A 23,113-nucleotide genomic window follows, 5' to 3' on the forward strand; every position below is an offset into this window, starting at 1 on the left:
ATCAAATATTGCACTAATATTTTAGATATTGCACTAACAATATCTTTGCTTTATAAGCAACTATGTGTTTGCTTTGTGAAATAGTTTGAATATATATTTTATATATGAAGTACAAAAAAGATTTTTGTTTTAAAAAATATGGTGAATTATTTTTTATAGAAATAAAAAATAAAAAATTTAATTACTCATTCTCCACTTAACAACCCACCATCTCCTATTTTGCTTATATTTAATTATACTTTTAATAAAATTATTATGATATTCCTTAACAAGAAAAAATGTATTTAGGGGTTGTTTGGTTATGGACTTTTTATTTTTTTTTCTGGGATTGGGATTTCACAGTAAGGTATTTATATGGGATGAGATTTATTGTATTTAGGATTTGGAATCCCATATTATGATTGGTTGGTAAAATGTGGTGGGAACTATATTTAGTCGATTTGGATTTTTTATATTTTAAATGATATAATTGTCCTCTTATGAATTTTATTTATTTTGACAAATTAAACCCCTAATTCATTATTAATATAAATTGAAAAGATATCAATAATTTTATAGGAAGACAATAGATTCGAGTAAACTCGAGACCCGACCTATTTATTTGAAGTTGAGTCCAATTATTTGAGTATTAGGCCTGGATACGGATTATGATTAGGGTAATATAATAATATATCAACCATACATATCAAAAAATAATTTCGAATAATATAATTATATTAAAAATATTTTTTGAGTTTAACGTATTCAATATTTTATTATAATATTTTTCTAATAAAATACATAAATTTTAATATACATTGGATCCAGTACATATGTAATTTTAAATTAAAATTTAAGAATTGTATAAAAAATGGATTTTTCGGATCCATCAAGTCTTACCGGGTATAGTCTCGGTCGGATCTAGTATAATCGGATCCAATTTGAATATCGGATTTAACAATATATATTTGGGATGAATATCAGTTCCGACTGAACCCGACTTATGGTCGTCCATATAATTTTATAATTCAAATAAAATTTGTAATAAATAATAATTTAAACAATGAATTTATTAATTTATTTAAAAAATATTGTACAATCAAGTATATAATTCAAATAATAATTAATGTTAAAATTATTTAATTTTTCATATAAATAAAATATTATTTTTTTTATAAGAGGATATAAATGTAAAAATTAAAATTTCAAGAATGAGATTTAAAAGTAACAGGATTATCCCATTACAAAAAATCCCTTATTTGTAAGATTTTAGACCATTTTTCAAATACCATCATTTTAAATTCCAACTTCTTTTTCTTAACCAAACATGGATTTAATAGAATTTTAAAATCCAAATCCTATGGAATTCCATCAAATCCTTGAACCAAACAGCCCCTTATGGTGTGTTTATTTGGGGGATTGGATTTGATTTACACTGTTCATCTCATTTTTCTCCCCAAAAATATCAAATCAAACACTTATTTTTTATTTTTTATGTTATACTAAAAATCAATTTTACATTCAAAATATCACATCAACACCTATTTATATCACATCATACGACTATCTAAATTCAAAATTTTTATTATTCAAATTTCAACTCAAAATCCAAACCCCCAAACAAACACACCTTTATTTTTGTGATCTTTGCGCCAATTATTTAAAATATTTAATAAATTTAAGCAACAATTTATTATGATTATCAAGAACATAAGCATTTTTTTGATTAATATTATTATTCTTGTACGATTTCATAAGTGTCTAATTTAAATTTTGTCCACTAACTATATTTCTTTTTTTCTTTCTTACATAGATTAAGTCTCATTAATCATAAATAAATCGATTTTTAGTAATAATAGAAATATATAGGATTTGTTTGTTGTATATATATATATATTTATATGAAGTATGAAAGTTGCGTAAGTAATATAAAAATAATACTACCTTCATCCTATTTTAAAGATTTCATTTACTTTTTGCGTGTTGATCTTTAAATATTAATTATTATATCAAAATGTAATATAAATAAAGAAAAATGACAAAAATACGTCTATTCGTGTCTTATAATATTATTATAATGATATTTGCACAAAAATTATACAAATATAAAAATATTTTTAATATTAAATACAATAACACAAAAGATAAATGAGAACTTTAGAGCCGTACGGAGAAAATATTTTTTTATGAAATATTAATTTTTTATGAGATAATAAATATATATATATATTATATTGATAATCATATAAAATTATTGAAAGAACAAACACATAATTATTGATATTTTATCGTAACAATATTTATTATTAAATTAATTAGTATACATAGAATCTTAATAATTAAATTTTACAATACCAATATACATCAAATTTTATATTACAAAATATATCATCCAATCCGACGCAGCGTAGCGCGTCATCGGGCACTAGTGTATATATATATATATATATAGTATCTCATCCAATTAAGTCAATTCTTAGAAACAAAAATTAATAAATGTTAATTTATAGGGCGTGTTTGGTTTTGATAAATAGTGTTGATATGTGTTTAAATAAATAAAAATCACTTTTGAAGATTATTATTTTTTAGTTGGGATTCAAATTTTAATATTGTTACAAATAATTAAATTGATGGTTTGTTTACATACAAAAATTACTTTAGTTTAGTTCAGATCAATTAACATATATTGCATCTCCAAACATCAAGTATATAAATATATCTCAATATTGTTATGACTATCACATTGTTTAAATTCAAAATAGTTAACCCTTTAATTATATCATATTATTAATTGTGCCTAAAATGTTGGATTAAAAATAGATTAAAAGTAACTGTTTGGGTTATTAGTTCGATTAAATTTATATCTACATCAAGTAACCTATTAATTTTATTGGGGGTTAACTGTATTTAGTAAGTACTGACAGTAGAGATCCATTAATAATCGCATATATAAATTAAGGTTGTGATCGTAGAAGTTTTATGAGAAAGGGTTGCTTATAGGCTTGAAGAACACAAAACAAAATTCTCCATTATTTGCGGATCCGAATAAAGTTAGATTTAATTGTTTTATTCTTATAAGGTTAGATTTAATTGCTTTATTTTATCTCATATCTCAGTTATCTCAACACGGGCTTATGCTTAAATTCCAGTCCCAACATGAAAATCATAGCTTCTTCAACGAGTAATTATAATTTTTTTTTCATTAGATTAGTGAACTAATGTTGGATTCTCAATTTATTTAGATAATCTTTTTATATGGAGTTCGTTCTTAAAAAATTACAATAAAGTTCGAAATTATTTGGGCTAATTTGCAATATGAAGTTCGTTCTTAAAAAAATATATATATTTAGAGAGAATATATTATATTTATGACAGTTGTCTTCGAAGATATTTGTAAATTCTTGCATTTGTTTACAGATTTGTATGATTGAACAAACGATTTCAGTTTCTTATTCTAACACTCTTGTTTATCAAGTTAGATATTTTAAATATGTCAGACAATAAGATAATATTTTATGATATATAATTTATAATAATATTTAAAAATATTTGGTAACAAAATTATTATGTATTACTATTTATTTAAAAGATGTGTTAGGTGTACTTTATAGAAATTAAAAGTAATAAATGAATGAAATGTAAAAATGTAAAATTTGCGTTTAAAAAGGATAATAGTTGTTGGACATCCCAAATAAGAAAGTAGAATATTAGTTTGTGGACGGGAGTATAATTTTAATAATTTATTTAAAATAATTTTATTGGGGGATTGAATTGGATTTACACTGTTCATTTAATTTTTTTCCAACAAAAAACACCAAATCAAACACCTATTTTTTATTTTTTATATTATACTAAAAATCAATTTTACATTAAAAAACATCGCATATCTATTTATATCATATCATACAACTATTCAAATTCAAAATTTTTAGTGTTCAAATCCCAACTTAAAATCCAAACCCTATAAACAAGCACACCCATACATATTCATTTTATTTATATTATATATATAATTTTCTATATTCACACAATTTTTTTTTTTTACTTCATACCAAAATACAAAATAATCAAAAATTTTCTAAAACCTAAATTTATGTTACTTGATAAAAACTTTTAAAATATTTTTTATTAATGTTATAATAAATTATTCCCTCCCTCCCCTGTAATATGAATTTACCTAAAAATTTAGGTAAAATATAATTAATAAATAAATGTATTAGTAAAAATAATTATTATATAATAAAAATAATTATATATTAAAATTAAGATAATTAAATAATTTAATTAAAATTTTAAAAAAATTATAAAATTTAAATTTAAAATATGATAAAGCGTATAAATCATATTTTCAAAATAAAAAATAAGTGACACGTCGGAAGTATAACACTACATATTTATATATATATTCTATTTATTTATATAAACAAATAATTATATTACCAATAAGCTTTCTATATTTTCAAAATAAAAAATAGGTAACACGGAAGGACTATAACACTACATATTTATATATATATATATTCTATTTATTTATATAAACAAATAATTATACTCCAATAAGCTTTCTATATTAATTTTTTTTAAAAGAAAAATACTTTAAATTAAAAATATTAACAAAAACCCAAAATACCGCCTCACATATACATACAAATATACAATGTATATATATATATAATTAATTAATTTAGAGATAATAGAGTAGGCTATGGGAGAGTAGAGTAGAGGTGCTTGAACCTTCAAAGCATGCCATTGCTCCGCGATCACCCAGAATTCAGCAATACATACAAACCTCTGTGAGTATATACAAAGAGACAAAGACAGAGGGTGGAGAGTTGATGCTAGAATTGAATCCTTCAGATTCTATGGATCTTGAAATTCGTGGCAGTGTCAGCTTCCACTATAACTCTTGTGTTTGCATTTGCTGCTCAACATCAGCAACATTGTCCGCGTCTGCTCAAATGGCGTCCTCTAATCCCTCAATTAATCATCCTTTGAGTTATTTAATCCCCGAAGTTTTTGTTTCTTCACGCGATCACGATGATGAGATTGCTTGATTGTTAAATTCCCTGGATTGCCCTAGTTTTTGTTGGTTTTCTCGATTATTTCGCTTAAGACCCTTCTTTTTTTTTTTTTTTTGGGTGCTGATTTCGGGAGAAATTGATTGATGTTCGTTGTCGCGTATTGACACAATTTCAGCAACCGTTTTGTTGTTTTCTGAAAAAGCTGGGAGCATTTACTCACTTTCAACAGACAGTGTGCGATTGCGGCGAGGAGCTCTATTTCTTCATCTTTTGAGAGAAATGAGTTGTGTCTTGTTGCCTGGTTTAGGTAATCAGCAGACGGCGATGAGGATGGTGAGTGCTGCAGGAAGCGGTGCATCTACCTTAGCCATCAACTCTCTCGGGAGTAGCTTAAGGTAATCTCAGTAGGTTTAATTGATACTTGGTCTGCTGTTATGTGCATTTGATTGTTCTTGTGGATTGGAGATTTGATGAAACGAATTTGATTTACTTGTTGATGTAAAGTTATTGGAGAAGCATATGTGCTACTACTACTACATGGAAATCCCCAATATCCCTTTCTTCTTCTTTACGATCATCAGGTATGATTTAGATGGTCGTGGTGGATTTAGGAGTGGTTATGGACAAGTAAAGTTGAATTGTATGATCGGTGCAACAATTAGAAATTCTGCAGCAAAGAGGATGAGCTTTGGGGTTTCCCCTATGGCTTCTGGTGTGACCAAGTCCCCCAGTGTTGCTAAAGCTGAGATTTATAAGAAGGTTGGAATTTATTCTGTGATCTTTCAATTTTTACATGTTTGAGATCTAGCTATTGATTTTCAACCATTTTTTACTAGCATTTAGTACTTCTATTAGAGCTTACTAGAGCATGTTTCTTATGATCAATACAACCATGTGAGTATTTGATCTCTATTGCTATTATATGTAAGGTGCTCGAGGATGCTAGAGATAAATTTACCCAGGAGATTTCTTTCCAGTCTAAGGATAAAGATATATCTCTCGCAAAGGTAATATTTTATCATCAAACTATGTGTAGATTTTGTTGTTCTTGATGATTGGCTTAGATTACCTTATCTTAATTTATTACTTTCCAACTTTGTGGTGTATGGTGCTGAGTTGCCACGAGTACTGAAATGATTAGTTGTTAGCATACCAAAAGCAGCATACATTAATAGATATATTTTTCGGGCATTGTTTCCATTTTGTCGCCACTGCCTTAGCATTGTTTCCTTTTTGTCGCCACTGTCTTAATAATTTTGTTGGGAGACCACCTCCAGGCTTTGCTTTATGTTGCTGCTGAAGACGAGGCATTTTTGGCATACAATCGAGAGGTAGACGCACATTCAATGCATATCGAGAGGGAGAATGCGTTACCACTGTCTGACTTCCAAGAGTGGCAGGGTGTGGAGGATATGCCAATCAGCGGAAAGAATCTGAATAAGTGGTTGGCTGAGCTTGACGTTATAGCAAAGGAAGTTGCAGCTGAATTAGTTTCTCGAGAGATAGGATGTCATTTCGTAGAAGTTGTGGAGGCTGTAAACAGAGTCCTCTTTGAGTTTAGAGGTTTTAAAAGGTTACCTGTGCTCGTTGATTCAAAGTATTCATATCTACACTCTGCGTTAAGCTCTGGATGTGCCAGCGGTATGGTTTTTTTAAGTTGAATACATTATAGTTACTTGATTCGTGATATTTTATTTTACTTTTAATTTTTGTTAGTTAACTTTACAAGATGTTCGCTGATTTCATGACTTAACCTTAAACAGGAATTTTGCTTAGCGTGATTTACATTGAAGTTTGCCAAAGGCTTAATCTCGTCATTGTGGGGTCTCGCGTTGGGGAAGATTTTTTGATATGGCCTCAAACCGGGAATCCCGAGGTATAATCTCGTATCTTAGTTCATGTACCAATTCATGCTATTGTTATAGTTTGTAACTTCCCATTGTATTACTTCTACACTTTTTGTGCAACATAGGAGTTATTCAAAGTAACATCCGGACACAGCTTGTTTGGGGTGGTCAATGGAAAGTGTGTTGATGATCCTCGATGTAGGGCTTCGGACATAACCAGCAACTCACTTTTAGGGCTAGATATTGCAACAAATAGAGATATCATTGGGATTGCATTGGCTAATTTAGTTGTGAGTTAAATTTTACCGACACCTTTCTGCTATGCATCCTGGAATCACGAAATTATCTGTAGACGTTGCTTTTGCAATTTTTTCTTGGGAATATCTAACTTGTAAAAATGTGAACATATAATGCAGAGGCTTTACTGGAAACGAGCCTCAAGAAAACATTATGGGTTGATGCTGACTTCTCCGCTTAGGTCCACTTACAATGATGGAAAATTCAACAGCAGCAATAGTGCATGCCTTCCTTTGTTAAGGTCCCAGGAGCTAAGGTTGTTATTTTACTCTCTTTCTGGATAGATTATTGCTCTCGTTGCTTTCCTCTGATTCGATAGGTGCCTATTTGTCTGTCATACAGGTTTGAGATGCTTATATTCCAAGAATGGCATGAGTGCAGAAATTGTGAATCCGGACTCATTAATATCTGCATATATATATATATATATGTTTGATCTGAAAAAGAAAATTTCAGTATATTACAATCCCAATTCATTTGATGTGTTGGGGGTCATACTGAGATTCACTTAATAGTAGTTTTTTATCCTTTTAGACCCCGTCATTATAGATTCTGTTCATCATTATTAATTGGTTTTATAATTACAAAGTCTAAATGGGTATCAAGATCTTCATTCATGGCTCTTTAAAAATCAAAACATGGTTGCATTGTTGAAAAAAAGACATTTTTTTCCCCTAGCAAAGTCAATCTTATAATGTCACATTATGTTTCAGGCTTGCGATAATGGCTTCAGAGCGGTTTCTAATCCTTCAGCCACATGATTGGACCATGAGACGCGATCATGGCATGATGCTATACTATAACAGGTACCGACTACCCGCCCATTTCTACTTGATGTTCCTGTGCAACTAAATTCCACTTATTTCAGGGAGTACGAGGCTGCAGTCCAAGAGCTCAGCATCTGTATGGCCTTTGCACCCGAAGAGGAGGCTGAGGTTCTAGAGCCTTTCGTCGAGAAGTTGCACTTGATGCGACTGGAAGCATCATGGAAATCCTTCGAACCGAAAGGCACAGTTAACCTTCCCTTGAACTTGAATTGAATGAATTCCTTCAAATCTATTATTGCCTTCTTTAACTGTCAGCTTACATATTATCTCCTCTTACAAGATCTTAGCCAAAGTGAGTTGTATATATTATCCAGTCCTTGAATATTTAAACCTCAAACAATCAATATACATACATATGAGATAGAGCAGTTTAACAATGGCATATCTGGTTTTCATGTTGTGTTCTTGAATGTGTGAAATGTGTTCATTGGTGTTGGGATCCCTGGAGCTTCCAAGAAGCGGGGTTAAATTAAAACATGATATGATATGATATGATATGCATAAGGATGAAGGAGAGGGTGAGCATTTCATCTCATCTCCTCTCAATCAGTGGGGTGTTTTGAATTGATTATGGACCTGCTGCACGTTATGTAATAGTAGTATATTTTAATGGCTTCTTCAATAATTGGAGATTTGGACATAAAAGTGGATAAGGTTTCAACGGTGGGTGTGGGTGTGGGTGTGGGTGCGGGTGTGGGTAGGGTAGGGTGGGTTTAGGGGTCCCTCAATCCCGCAAGAAAGAATCTCTCTCTCTCTCTCTCTCTCTCTCTCTCTCTCTCTCTCTCTCTCTCATGGAAAAGGAAAATGACTTGCATTACTTGCCCTTGAAGTGATTGAATGTTCTTTTTCTTTTCTTCACATTTTAGATAAGAAATTGTCACGTGATACGGTAGTATGTACAAGTATGTGCTAGGAATAAAGAATCCTATCTACTTTCGTGTCCATTATTTAGTTCCGAACTTTGGGAATGATTTATTGCTTAGTTAACGTGGGAATACTACCATTCAATTCAGATTCTCAATAAAAATATTTTCTTCTTATAAAATAATTTAAAATAAAATTCAAATTAATTTTAAATTACAAGCAAACAATATTGTATTATTAAATTCTTCCATTCATTCTACTGTATTAATTTCTTTCCCGACTAAACCTAATAATCTATAATAAACAAGTCAGAGTCACACCAACCTCTTTTTGGGTTAGGGAGAACACGCTTCTGAGGCTACGCTACACAAGTATGGAAAGAAACTGCTAGACTAAATTTGTGTAAGATAAGTCGAATCTTTCAAAAAAATCTCATACCATTATTTATGTGGGCCATATTAAGCAATCCAATTAAATTTGGACCAGTTACATGTTTGGCCCAAAAATTCGGATATGGACTTTTTGAGCCTGTTAAAATGGAATCATCACGGCCCAGTAAGAAAAAATTGAACAGAAATATTTTTTAATTAGCAAGAGCCGTACAGTAGTTTATGAAAATTAATACAGTAAATAGTAAATTATAATATCCATATATGCTTAATATGAATAGTAATAAATGATATGCAAATAATATAATTGCAATTTATTTCAGTGATAGTTGTTATACCATTTACATTTAAATTTATCATTACGTTGAACAGATATATAAATGGAGTTCAAAACCGAGTAATTAATTTGTAGAGAGTAGTAGCTTATGGAGGTCATTTTGGCTCACGAAGATTCCATGGAAGCCATACGGCACTCTCTGCGGCAGCTTCACGGCCGCCACGATTTCCAGACTTGCGGATTTCGCGTCCATCACTATCAACTTTGATACGTTGATCCTCTCGTCGTGCACGTAGCTCACCAGATATCCGTCGTCCTCCTCCGCCGCCGCCGGATTATCAGCATCCCTAGCCACGAAGCACGGCTCGCCGCCGTAGCATCCAGGCTCGAATAGACGAGTAGCCACCGTGCAGTCTCCGGAGTTGTACCGCGACAGGTCGAGCTTCACCACTCCTGCTACCTTCGGCATGGGCGATTCGATTGCCGCGTAGAGATATCTGGCATGTGTTCGCGAAAATTAATTCCAAGTTAGGAAGAATAGAATATAATAGATCTAGAGCTGCATTGTCGTCAATGATTCTGATGAATTGATTTAATGTACCTGTTCTTCTTCCCGACGTATGCTTGATTGATGTTTCCTAATTCCAGGCACTGATCCGAAATTGGCGTTCTTCTGACGGTTTTTGTAGTTAAGTTGATCTCGATTCGTTCGATTGATGTGTGAAGCGATTCCACGTTCTCCAGAAAATTCTCCACCGGCAACATATTCGACGCCACCATAACTATGGTGTCGCCGTCTTCCTCCCACGCGTTGAACGCGTGAAGCATATTGAATCCCGGCACAACGATCCACTGCATCCCAGTCTCGTCCACCGCGTACCGTGGAAGGATCCCCAATCTAGGGATTTTCGCCGGATCTGCTCTCACCATCGGATTCCCCTTGAGTATCTCCGTCAGACTGATGGCGATTTGTGTATCGGGGAAGACGACGTAATTTTGGGTAACGGCAAGGTCGTGCACCATCGAGGCTTGTGGCTTCGAGAATATCGGCACTTCCGGCTGCTTAATTCCGGCGGAGTTGATCCTGAAGTACGACAGGAACGGCCGCGTGACGCCGTGCCTGAACGCGAAGGCCTCGCCGGATTCCCAATCGACCTTCGGATGAGCTGTCATTGTCATCAACTCGTCGCCGAAAGCTTCGTGGCGGCCCAAAGTGACTATATCTCCGTCCGGCAATACCTTAATCGAATAAGGAAGATCAGATTCACCAATAGCGAAGAGCTTCCCGCCGAAGTGCGCTAAGCTAGTGTTCACCGTGCCGGTTCCTCGCCGTAGGTCGTATTGCCCCGACAACATCCTGCTAATAGCAACGGCGGAGCGCGCCAGAGAAGCTGCGACGCCGGTGAAGGACGAGAAGCTATTGAGAACAACCGCAGCGCCAATTTCCTTCTCAACTTTATATTTGTATGTGTTCACGAAGCGGCTGCAGAATACCGCCTGTCCGCCGGAGATTCTGACAGAGTGAAGCATCCCATCGCCGTCGAAGGCGTGGTACGGCCCGCGGGGGACGAACTGGGGGTTGGGGCCGTTGCGGATGTAGGCGCCGTCCAGGCAAGCCGGAAGGAAGCCTTCGACTTCGCAGGCGGTGGGTGGAAGCTCGGCGACAGGAGCAAAGTTTCCGGCGAGGATGAATTTGGGGTCGATGGAGGGTCGCAGTGGAGGGTCCAAGAACCTGCAAATCAAATCGTCGATGGAGGTAAGCGAGGACTGTATTGGTCTTTTTGGATGATGGAATGTGAGTAGCGGTGGCAATGGTGATGGTATTGGTAAGAGTGAAGGGGGAATTGAAGAAAAGCTTCCGAGGAGGAAGGAGGAAGAAAGGGCGTTGGCCATTGAGTGAGTCGCAGAAAGAGATTGAAAGGGAGAAGATGAGCTGTCGGTGCTTAGGTCAACGCTATGCGGGTAATTAACTGCTCACTCAAAATTCTTTATCAGTTACTAGCATTCATGCATACATTTTTTAGTATTTTAAAAGTATATTAAACGTTCAAGTAGCTGTGGATAATTGACTGACATTAACATTAACATTAACAGATAAATATATATATAAGACTACGAGTGAGATTAAAGGTTTGCTTTGTTATGTTATCTTGTGTACTTTTTTTTATTTTATTTTAAAACTAATAATAAAAATTAGGATCGAAGTTGTGTTATGGCTGTGCTTAGTGTATAAGTATTATACAATTGCTTGTGTTTTAATAAAATACTAGTATAATATAGGAGTAATAAATATCTGTAGCTAAGTTCAATTATTTTGACACATACATGTTGTTATCTGTGATGAATGAATGAATCGTGGCGTGGGGTGCAGTTGCCTATGTGGAAACTGACCACAACCCCACCCCACACTTGTCCAAAACTGTTAAATGATGATGAGAGGACATTATTAATTTTGTTTTGGAAATAATTTGAAGAACGTATATAGTACCGTATATATCCACAGACTACAGTATGGTCTGAATATGTGTATATAGTTATTTCATTTCATGGCTGCATGCGCCTTCAGTACTGCAGCTTAATTAATTAATTAATTAGCCAGTAGGGATGAGTGGCATTGATCAATGCAAGGCATCAAGTTGCGTTGGGAGTAAAAAGATGGCGTGGATGCCGTTGGGAACCCGATGCGGCAGCTTCACGGCGGCCACCGTCTCCAGCGTCGGCGATTGTGCATCCATTACCAGAAACATCGACTCATTACACTTGTCGTCGTGCACATACGTTACCAAGTAACCGTCGTCTTCGTCTTCGTCTTCATCTTCCTCTTCCTCTTCGTCTGTCGTTGTAGATCTGTTGCTCGCCACGAAGAATGGCTCGCCTCCGCACCACCCTGGCTCGTACACCCGGCTAGCCACCGTGCATTCATCACCATCACCAGATAATAATAAGTCTAGCTTCACCACCCCCTCCCACCTCATTTCTCCTACCATCCCGGCATAAACATACCTACATTAATTCATTGTCTCAATTAATCATTAATGGAATGAATCCATCCATAATTGAGCGAGCTTAGCTTGTTCATTTCGTGCCTTGACTTGTAATAACATCATTAATTCTGTTCAAGGACCATCTCACATCAAAATCTAAACTTAAAATGAATACTCACTATCTATTTGTATATTATGAAGTCAATCGATAATAGCTCACCGCGTCTTCTTTGTAGCATACGCCGGGTTGATGGTTGCAAAGTCAAGCGACCTACTACACAATCTGCGCCTTTCCATCGTCTTCCTCCTCACACTTATTGTGACCTTCTCCATCGTCAACTCCGGCGAAGACTGTATCTTCTCAAGAACGTGCTCCACCGATGCACTATTAGACACGATCATCACTATAGTGTCGCCGTCATCTTCTTCCCAAGCATTAAAACAATGCAACAAATTCAACCCCGGACAATCAATCCACCACAACCCAAACTCATCCGTCGCATCCTTGGGAACAATCCCAAGCCGCGGCACTTTGCAAGCATCCACCCCCACCGGAGACTTTCCCCGCAAAATCTTCCAAGGATTCACCACAAGCTGGAGATCGGGAAACACCACATAACTCTTGGTCACCGCAAAGTCATGGATGATCGTCATCTCCTTCATCGAATATATCGGCAACTCCCGTTGCTTCCTCCCATCCGAGTCGATACAAAAAAACGTAATATACGGAGGTACTACATCATATTTATATGCACAAACCTCCCCTGTTTCACGATCGACTTTCGGATGCGCCGTCATCCTCAACAACGGTTCCACACTACAAAAATCACTTCGCCCAACCGTTAAAATATCCCCTTCCGACGTCAGTTTCACTTCATACGGAAGATCCGACTCACACAGCGCGTAGAGTCGATTCCCAATTACCGACAAACTCGTGTTCGCCACGCCAAATCCACGATTCATCGGGTCGAATTGCCCTAGAATCACCCTCGCCATGTTTAGACCTAATCGAGCAACAGTGGCCGGAACGCCATTGAAGGAAGCAAAAATGCTCGGGACGAAAGGGTACCCGACCTCACGCTCGGCTAAATACTTGTACGTCTCGACATAGCGGCTACAAAACGTAGCCTCGTTACCTTTCGAGAATTTGATCATGTGAAGCATCCCATCGCCATCGAAGAAATGGTAAGGTCCTCTAGGGATGAATTGAGGATTGGGGCCATTACGGATGTACGCTCCGCCCTCTAAGCAGCTCGGGATGGAGCCTTCGATAGTGTCGCATAAGGTCGGCGGAAGCTCGTCCGTCGGCGCGAAGTTTCCGGCGAGGACGTGGCCAGGATCGACACAAGTTGGAAGAGGGGAGTCAAGAAATTTGCATATGAATTCATCTAAGGCATTCAATATGGTGACGAGATTAAACCTTTGAACGTTGCATTTTAGGAGCTTGCGAGGAAACGATGGAGAGGAGATTATTATATCCGTAGAAATGATATTCCTTCTGTTTACATTAGGATTAGGAAATGAATTTTTTGAAGTAATATTGAATAATTGAGGAATATTCGAAAGAAGATGTGAAGAAGGGAGAGTGTTCATTTTCTTGAGGAGAACACAATACTAATACTTGTATATATTTCACTTACTTGCACAATATGATGATAGATATATTGTAAGAGAGTAGAAGAATGCTGATGTATATCGTGTATATTGTATTTATAATTGATATTTAGAGAGAGAGAGAGATATGACAAATGTAATTAAATTGATAAATAATTAAAAAACTTTTATATTAGGTGTCGTATAAGTATCATGACATGTGGCCAAAGTTGGGTGACTAATTGTTATGTAGAATATGTATAAATAGAATGATTTAATGATATGATATGAATTTCTCATTACCGCATTCGCTAATAATATGAACAAATCCACAGGGTTATTAATATATGAGTATGTTGTTTTTTGATGGATTTGTGAAAAATTTTGTTTATAATGAAGTAGTACAAATATGAATTTGATGGTAAAAGAAACTAACATATTTATTACTACATACATATACATATTGTATTCCTATACAATATATATATGTTACGCACAAAAAATAATAATAAGGATAACAAGATTTTAAAGGAAGTTAGACACGAAGTTTCTGATCGATTAGTCCTCGGTCGGATAGGCAGGTCGGAAGGTCTGCGGTCGGATAGGCAGGTCGGTAGGTCCTCGGTCGGAAGGTCTGCGGTTGGATAGGCAAGTCGGTAGGTCCTCGGTCGGATAGGCAGATCGGAAGGTTTGCGGTCGGATAATCAGGTCGGTTGGTTAGCGGGTCGGATGGTCCATAGGTCGAAAGTTCTGCGGTGGGATAGTCAGATCAGTTGGTTAGCGGGTCGGATGGTCCATAAGTAGGAAAGTCTGCAAGTCGGCTGCTACGGAGGTCGGGCGAAGTAAGGTCTGGTAATTGATTGCCCACTTAAGTGAACAGTAGTTTGGTCGCTTCGCTGGATTAGTCGGTTGGGTTATGCAGTTGGCGAGACGGTCGCTGTAACTGACCAGGCGACGTTTCAAAACGTTTCTTTTGGGCGGTTGACGGCGGTTGCTGTAACCGACCAGGCGACGGTTCCAAGCGTTTTCTTCAAGGAATATTTAAGGATTTGGATTTTTCTGGAGAAAGTATTTTCAATCAACTTCAATAAAGCAAAGTCAGATTCGGGGATCACCACTTTAAATTTTTAGCATTTTTATTTCCAGTTAATTTTCTTATGTACTGTAGAGTGTTTAGAGATAAAGATATTTTCCATATCTTTGAATTTTACTTTTTGTTTGTTGAAAAAATAACTTAACAAATTGGTCTTGCTGATCCTACATTACCAGAGAATTTCATACGACTGAGGTCCGGACGAATCATCAGAAAAATCAATATGGCAGGCACACAACCTCAATCATCATCAGTACTTGTGGGAGAAAATATTTCACCACCAGTCATGCCAAATCCAGGGGAGATTCCCCAACCACCTACCGATTGGTTGTCTTATGTTCAACAATTGAACAATCAGCAAACTTTGACTATGCAGAATATGTTGCGCGAGCAACAGAACATGTTGTGTGAACAAATGCAGAACATATTGGATCAGGCGTTCTCCAGATTCACCCTGTATCCAAACATGCTTCCAGCCGTGTCACCTTCTCGTTTTCAGGTGACTTTTCCAGGGCCAATGTACGTTGACAGTACATTTCCAAGCGTCACAACTTTCAACTGAACAGATATGGGGAAGACTACTCTAACTTTCCCAGATAATGTTCCTTTGGGACCGAGGGTTATAACACCCAACCGAGCCAACCGTCCCTAGAGAAGAAAGATTGGGAGATCAGATTCATAATCCCATCCTAGACGAGCCAGCCTTCTCTAGGGAAGATTTTGTTACACCCAGGGTAGATCCATAGGACATCGCTCGAGCCTTGCGGGTACAGTTCGGAATGAATCCGCAAACGGTAAACCAACCGGTGTATCAGAGGCCATTTCCGGAAAGGATCGTCAACGATTATCCTCTCCCGAGGAATTATCGACCGCCAGACTTCCATGCTTTCTCAGAAGAAGACGGATCCTCCACCATAGAGCATGTGGGTCGGTTCATTGCACAGTTAGGGGAAATCGGTAACAATCCTTTTTACAAATTACAACTGTTTGGATTGTCTCTCACCAGGACAACATTTTCATGGTTTGTAAATCTGCCACCTGGGCAAATACAAACGTGGGAGGGTTTGGAGATGGCTTTTCATGCTAGATTCTTCACTCCTTTGCCGACTGTTTCTCTTACCGATTTATTGGAATTGAAACAATATCCAGAAGAGTCAGCATCACAGTTTATCGAAAGGGTGCGATTGATGAAAGGACGTTGTCTTACTATAATCAATGAAAAAGAAATGACCAATTTGGTGGTCAGGAATATGCATGCACCATTACGGGAGGCTTTGACGGCTCACGACGTTCAAGATCTGGTCAGTTTAGTGTCCAAGGCAGTGAGATTAGAATCCCTTTTTAAAGAAAATGATCACGGTTTCTGTCAGAGAAGAGGTGTTGACGAAATAGAAGTGCAAGGTCGAACAACGCGCAGGCCACCGCCAGTCTATGATCAATGGAGGTCGGGTCCAACGTAGCCTCGAAAGATGGAGGCCGAATCTGAGGCTGACGCGGCCTCGGATGACGGCCTGCAAACTCCTAAAACATCACTGGACACGAAGTCACGCGGAAAAGAAGAAAAATTTGAGCTCAGGTCGGTTGGTTAGGTCGGTTGGTCCTCGGTCGGTTGGTCTGGTCGGTTGGTCCTCGGTCGGATAGGCAGGTCGGAAGGTCTGTAGTCGGATAGGCATGTCGGTAGGTTCTCGGTCGGAAGGTCTGCGGTCGGATAGGCAGGTCGGTAGGTCCTCAGTCGGATAGGCAGGTCGGAAGGTTTGCGGTCGGATAGTCAGGTCGGTTGGTTAGCGGGTGGGATGGTCCATAGGTCGGAAGGTCTGCGGTTGGTTTGTTAGTGGGTCGGATGGTCCATAGGTCGGAAAGTCTGCAAGTCGGCTGCTACGGAGGTCGGGCGAAGTAAGGTCTGGTAATTGATTGCCTACTTAAGTGAATAGTAGTTTGGTCGCTTGGTAGGGGCAGGAGTCTTTTGGTCCATCGACTAGTTAGTCGTTGGATTAGTCGGTTGGATTAGGCAGTTGGCGAGACGGTCGCCGTATCTGACCAAGCGACGTTTCAAAACGTTTCTTTTCGACGGTTGACGGCGGTTGCTGTAACCGACCAGGCGACGGTTCCAAGCGTTTTCTTCAAAGAATATTTAAGGATTTAGATTTTTCTGGAGAAGGTATCTTCAATCAACTTCAACAAAGCAAAGTCAGATTCGGGGATCACCACTTTAAATTTTCAGCATTTTTATTTCCAGTTAATTTTCTTATGTACAGTGTAGGATTCATAATCAATTAATCAAATTTAAAGATATTTTCTATATCTTTGAATTTTATTTTTATTTGTTAAAAAAGTAACTCAACAATATCTATAATATCTATATTATATAATCAGATGTCTACCTATTTATTTATATATTGTGTGGGAGTATTATTTTGTTATATTTTATAACAGGTAGTACTTTAGCGGAATGGTCATCTTTGTGATAGGCCTCAATTAATAGTAGTTTGAGTTTGAAGGGCAGTGCAAAATAGTAGAAGCCTAGGGTACCGTGCCATTCCCATTCTACCCCACAGAATAGGGTAGGACTTTTTACATTCAAACTACAATTATGGGTGTGTTTCTTTGCAAGAGTCTTTAGAGAAAATTGAGTTTCAGTTCCATTTTTATTTGAGTTTTGGATGAGTTTGAATTTTATTGTTTCATTTGTATTTGTATTTGTATTTGTATTTATATTTGTATTTGGTTGGGATTTGAGGAGTTTTGATATGTATTGATTCGATGGACAATGAATAAAATAATATAAATATATATTAAATTTAATTGATAAAATTTATATTGTATGATTTGATTATGAATTTATATTACATCCAACATATATATATTTAAATTTTCATTTATTTGTATTATAAAAAATTTTATTCTCTATAAAATAACATATATATTGTATATATATTTTTTCTATTTAATTATAATAAATATTAAATAATATTTTAATTTAAAAAAAAAATAAAAAAAAGAAAAGAAAAAGTAACCGTAGCAGTTAATAGGTCAGAAGATTTATAGTGCTTGCAGTCTGACTCCAAAATCCAGACCAACCGTGACGAAATATTAATTTTTCCCCAAACTATTGTAAAGAAACAGGGCCATATGTACATATTATTTCCATCATTTAAATTTAAATTTATTTATTTTTGTTATCGAAAATTATTTCTATTTTTTTATTTAGTAAATAAATGTTATTTTTTATTTTTTTATAAAAAAAATTATTTATATTTATATATTTTTCTTAAAATTCATATATGATCAAATTGTCAAACATTTCAATGACATAGGAAGAATTATTTGTTTTGTGCGGCTATTAATGTGTTGTTTAGTCAGTACAGTTCCTACCATTAATAAAGGCTGCATTTATATATCATCTTAACATTTATTTTATTTCAATATATTTGAATCTAATCTAAGAGAAAAATAATTCAGTAGTAACGAAAATAATATAAAATACAAATTGAACTATCCTTTTATTTGTTCATGAAAAAAAAATTATATATTCACTTAGATCCAAAATTTTAAAGTATAATTTAGTAACTATTATGGATACAAGATTGTAACTTTGCATATTAAAATTTATAGTCTTTTAATATTTACATTTATTTTCAATAAAAAAAAAAAAACTTAATTATTTTTCAATATATATATATATAGTATTTAATACAATACTTAAAAAATACTCCTTTCGTAATTGGGTTGAGTACGAGATTTAAGAAATATTGATATTATATTGGTAGTACGTAAAAAGTATGAATACAAATTTTTTTTGCCTTATGAGTGTAGTAGTGTAAAAAGTAGTGTAAATTGTGTAATAAAAATGAAAAAATAGAAGTAATTTTATGGTAATATGATTATTTATAGAAATAAAACTATTGTTTTGAGACGGAAAAAAGTGGTAAACACAAAAAAAATAAAAATTTTGAGTTACCAAAATGCACGGTAACATCGAAAAAATTAGTCCAATAAACTCTATCCGTTTGAGGCCGAGGTAGAAATTTGGGCTTCAGCCCAAAACTGAAATTTATTTCGGGCCTAATAATTGCAAATATTAGACAACCCAACTTGAACTGAGCCGGTCGAAGACCGACCCACCCGAGCCTGCCTCAACCCGGAGCCGGCTCAGGCCTTTTTTTTTTCTTGTTTTTTTTTTTTTTTGTGTAAAAATAAAAAATATAGGGCAAGAAATTGGAGCAGAGGTCGAGTCGTGACATCAGACAGCAAGCAATTCCAATTCCAACTCAGAGCATGGAGGAGGAGGAAGGAGGACGATTCCCACTCAAAAAGAAGCCATGGGAGAAAGACGGCGAAGTCGATTACAAGACCAAGGCCGGCACCGCCTGGTCGCATTCCTTCCTCAACCAGAAGCCCTGGCATCCACTCTCCTACCCCAACCAACGCCGCAAGTGGATCGCCGAGCAGACCGACGCGCAGAAGCAGCGCCGCGCCGAGGAGATATCTCGAGAGGTCCTTTCCTCGCTTCATTTGATTTTAGTTACTTTCCGATTGCGCGATTATTCGTCTTTTTCTCTTCGAGAAATGAAATTATTTTGTATCATTGAGGAGCCTCCATTCTGGCATTAGTTCTATATTGCTTCTACTTTCTGAAAGTTCATTAGCTTAGGTTCTTGAAGTTCACTATTTGTTTTATTTTATTTTATTTTATTTTCTTCGTCCATGCCAGGGCAGTGCATTGTTATTATTTCTGAAACTTAATTGTAATGAAAATTTCAATACTGCCTTTTTATGTTTTTGTATGCCTTTTGATGATCTATCTCAGAGTTCGTATGTACGCCAGATCTTGATTTTATCCCTTTATTCTTGAAGTGGTTCTTGTTTTTGATAATCCTTTGGTTAGCAGCAATTGAACTATACGCTCACGGTTCTGCCCCTTTTTGGTGTTGTTAACAGTATGCGCAGGAACAGGATTTTCTCAAGCAGACTGCTCTCGTATCCAAAAAGGAGAAAGAAAAGGTAATTTTAAATGAACTTGGAAAGGAAGTCTTGGTGCTTACAAATGAGCCCCGCATTTGCTTTTGAGGAACAATTCTGTCTACACATCCATTTACTCAATAAAAGCATGATGTAGATTTGGGGAGTGATATGGAAGTAGAAGAAATTTATATTAATAGAAGGAGCTGATACAAGATATGAGAGAGTCCACTATTGGTATCCAGTTTCCCAGTTAGTTTAGGGCTCCTATTAGTTTCACTACTTCTGCTAGCTTCCTAACTCCACTAGGTTTCCTATTTGCTGATAAACTCTTAGTCTATAAAAGGGATCTTCATCCTGCCAGCATTAGGAGTTCGGACAACTTCGTCTTGGGGCAGGATGTTTTGTGGCAGACTTTATATATATATATAAAAGCTTAAGCCAGTATGTCACACTTCATATCATGCATCTTTTATGCTTGTGTGGTTGTGGGTTACTCGGGCTAGCTGCACAATATAATCTTATTGCCTTGCATTTCTTATATATGTGCAAGGACTGAGTGAATTTGCTGTGATTTTTATTGCCTTTGATTCCCAGTTAGAAATGATGAAAGCTGTTAGCTTCATGTACGTGAAACCTCCGGGTTACAATCCAGAAAGTGCTAAAGCTGCTGAAATGGCTGATGAGATAAAGAAAGACGATGAGAAAAATCTTCAAGATCCTTCTTTAGATGGTGCTTCATCTTCATTGTAATGGTTTACATCTTATGCCTGATGCATGTATATCATTTCTGATGGTGGCTCATAAGATATCCAGTTAATTTTTTAGCGAAAACATAAATTTCCATTGTTTTTTTGTCTCTCAATGAAATGCATTTTTAAATTTCTGTTTCTATAGCTATAAGACTAAATTATCTTTATCTGTTCTAGGAAAGCGGGCACTGTGCCTTCTGCAGTTGATAAAAAGAAGGGAAGGCCTAAAGATGTTTTTGGCCGTGCTTTGCCAACAGAAGAACAATTTGAAGTCCTCAAAAATGCTCCAAGGTTTGTTTTGCAAGTTATTCTCTCTCTCAAATATGGCTGACTGGCTGTGTAGGCATCATAGTATGGAATTGCTGATCATTTTCATCTTGTGAAGGATCCATTTAGGGGTTGGATTTTTTAAGCTCTTTACCTTTTGTTGAAGTAGATATGAGGTTGAGGTGGGTTTTGGATGGAATGAAGCGAAGTTATGGTTCTAGGCTTCTAGAATGCTAACTTGCGTGATGAACAATCTCTCATGTTCTGTTTCTTAATTTATAGTTTGATGTTTACAATAGTGACTTTCTTTTCCAGGTTAGAGACTGGAGTTGCTGGCAGGTCAAAACCATTTGGTGTTGAGATTCGCAACGTGAAATGCCTCAGATGTGGTAACTTCGGACACCAAAGCGGTGACCGTGAATGCCCTATGAAAGATGCTATAATGCCCAATGAGGAAAGTCGATTGAAACGGGATGACCCCTTAACAGCCATCCAGGCTCAAACTGATTCCAGTGAGGTATTCATTTGTATGCCTTCTGATTTCCTGTTATAGGTTGATTTAAACCCTTTCTCTTGTCTAGGTGTATTGGCATGAATAATGTGGTTGACCTGTTTCTTCATTTGAAAAATGTTGTAGGTGATATACTGTCAATATCATAGAAATAGTACTTTTTGGGAAATCATATAAGAATAAAGAATCAAAGGTGGTAGATAAAGGGCACCATGATACCTTTTCTAGTTTGCCTTTACACAGGTAATAAAGAATCAAAGGTGATACCGTTTTAGGTAATATTTCCCGAAGCCTCAGTGGTGTTATATCGATTAATTTAAATTATTTCTTGAGATCATCTATCAGCATAATAGGGAAAAAAAAGAAAACAAAAAATAAAAATAAAAAAGGAAAAAAGGAGAAGATATATTCCTATCTGTTCGCATGTCAAAAAACAATGGAATCCGTCGAAGCTTCAATTATGTGATTAAGTTAATTCTGCTGGCGGAACCTCCTGCTGCCAATGTTTATTACCTTAACTCTTAAGGATTTTTTTTTTAAAAAAATCCTGGATAACTATCTTTTGCAGCCACTGAAGTGGGAGCTGAAGCAAAAACCAGGAATGAGCCCTCCTCGTGGAGGGTTCGACCTTGATGACCCCAACCAACAGATTGTTGCAGAGGACATATTCGATGAATACGGAGGTTAGAGCTCAATATTCTGCACATTAGCATCCACATACTTACCAAGAATAAAAACCCAAATGCTCTCTTAACTGCAAGTGCAGGTTTCCTTGGAGAAACAATCATACCAGAGCTGCTAACAAACAATTCATCTACCAAAAAGTCCAGAAAGAACAAGCACACAGGAATGTCTTCTCCTACAAGCAATGAAATGAGAGACCATCGACAGGAGAGTGATAAGTTGTCTGACGATGATAGGAGGAGAAAATTGACCAAAGGACACAAGAAAAAGAAGCCAAGGCTTTATGATACAGAATCCAGCTCATCAGAAAGTTCAGAGGACGACAGTAGACGAAGGATAAGAAGAAAGAAGAGAAGCAGACACAAGCATAGTCGCCGATCAAGTTCCTCTGAGGCTTCAGATTCCGACAAGGAACATGGAAGTCGACACCGCCGTCGTCATCGATCTAGGGAACGACATCATCGCCATCGCCACCGTCGCACATAATCATCAGATTCATCAAGGACCATTTTACACTGAATCAAAAGTGGGGGTTTACCTTCCGATCAAAAAAAAAAAAAAAAAAAGTGGGGGTTTACCCAACGGGAACATTTAATTGGGAAAGGAAGATGTATTTTATATTTTGAACTTGTGAAAGGACATATTTTTTTTCTTTGACCAGCGAAGACTGAGACGTTTTCCAATGTATATTGTCTTTGAGATATAAATATAATTAATGATAAAAACACATGTACAAATGGTCCAGAGTAGTTATTTTTCGCTTTCCTGT

The 23,113-nt window shown here is 36.0% G+C and overlaps 4 protein-coding genes across 6 annotated transcripts; 2 read left to right on the forward strand and 2 right to left on the reverse strand.

Annotated features, from left to right (window-relative positions):
* Positions 1-4,691: 4,691 nt before the first annotated feature.
* Positions 4,692-8,366, forward strand: LOC127243618 (uncharacterized). 3 transcript variants are annotated; one of them, XM_051263721.1, is made up of 10 exons: positions 4,692-5,395; positions 5,505-5,581; positions 5,674-5,759; positions 5,930-6,007; positions 6,278-6,641; positions 6,764-6,876; positions 6,973-7,137; positions 7,264-7,400; positions 7,858-7,950; positions 8,013-8,366. In XM_051263721.1, exons 1-10 carry the CDS (start codon positions 5,280-5,282, stop codon positions 8,182-8,184), a joined length of 1,401 nt encoding a protein of 466 aa, XP_051119678.1. In that variant the 5' UTR covers positions 4,692-5,279; the 3' UTR covers positions 8,185-8,366. The 3 variants fall into 3 exon arrangements, with proteins under 3 accessions (XP_051119678.1, XP_051119679.1, XP_051119677.1); XM_051263722.1 differs by lacking the exon at positions 5,505-5,581 and having other exon boundaries at positions 5,582-5,759; positions 6,278-6,331; positions 6,401-6,641; XM_051263720.1 differs by lacking the exon at positions 5,505-5,581 and having other exon boundaries at positions 5,582-5,759.
* A 1,172-nt stretch (positions 8,367-9,538) lies between these two features.
* LOC127243546 (probable carotenoid cleavage dioxygenase 4, chloroplastic) lies at positions 9,539-11,394 on the reverse strand. The gene is made up of 2 exons (XM_051263634.1): positions 10,103-11,394; positions 9,539-9,998 (listed from the first exon to the last, which is right to left on the reverse strand). The coding sequence occupies exons 1-2, from the start codon at positions 11,392-11,394 to the stop codon at positions 9,626-9,628; spliced, it is 1,665 nt and encodes a 554-aa protein (XP_051119591.1). The 3' UTR covers positions 9,539-9,625.
* A 367-nt stretch (positions 11,395-11,761) lies between these two features.
* LOC127243583 (probable carotenoid cleavage dioxygenase 4, chloroplastic) lies at positions 11,762-14,140 on the reverse strand. Its single transcript, XM_051263668.1, has 2 exons — positions 12,706-14,140; positions 11,762-12,504 (listed from the first exon to the last, which is right to left on the reverse strand). Exons 1-2 carry the CDS (start codon positions 14,076-14,078, stop codon positions 12,120-12,122), a joined length of 1,758 nt encoding a protein of 585 aa, XP_051119625.1. The 5' UTR covers positions 14,079-14,140; the 3' UTR covers positions 11,762-12,119.
* Positions 14,141-19,386: 5,246 nt separating this feature from the next.
* Positions 19,387-23,009, forward strand: LOC127243640 (uncharacterized zinc finger CCHC domain-containing protein At4g19190). Its single transcript, XM_051263757.1, has 7 exons — positions 19,387-19,665; positions 20,110-20,172; positions 20,728-20,879; positions 21,060-21,173; positions 21,465-21,666; positions 22,229-22,343; positions 22,427-23,009. Exons 1-7 carry the CDS (start codon positions 19,447-19,449, stop codon positions 22,828-22,830), a joined length of 1,269 nt encoding a protein of 422 aa, XP_051119714.1. The 5' UTR covers positions 19,387-19,446; the 3' UTR covers positions 22,831-23,009.
* Positions 23,010-23,113: the final 104 nt, after the last annotated feature.

The sequence above is a fragment of the Andrographis paniculata genome, unplaced genomic scaffold, assembly GCF_009805555.1.
Source record: "Andrographis paniculata isolate CXL003 unplaced genomic scaffold, ASM980555v1 Contig95END, whole genome shotgun sequence".
Taxonomy (NCBI): domain Eukaryota; kingdom Viridiplantae; phylum Streptophyta; class Magnoliopsida; order Lamiales; family Acanthaceae; genus Andrographis; species Andrographis paniculata.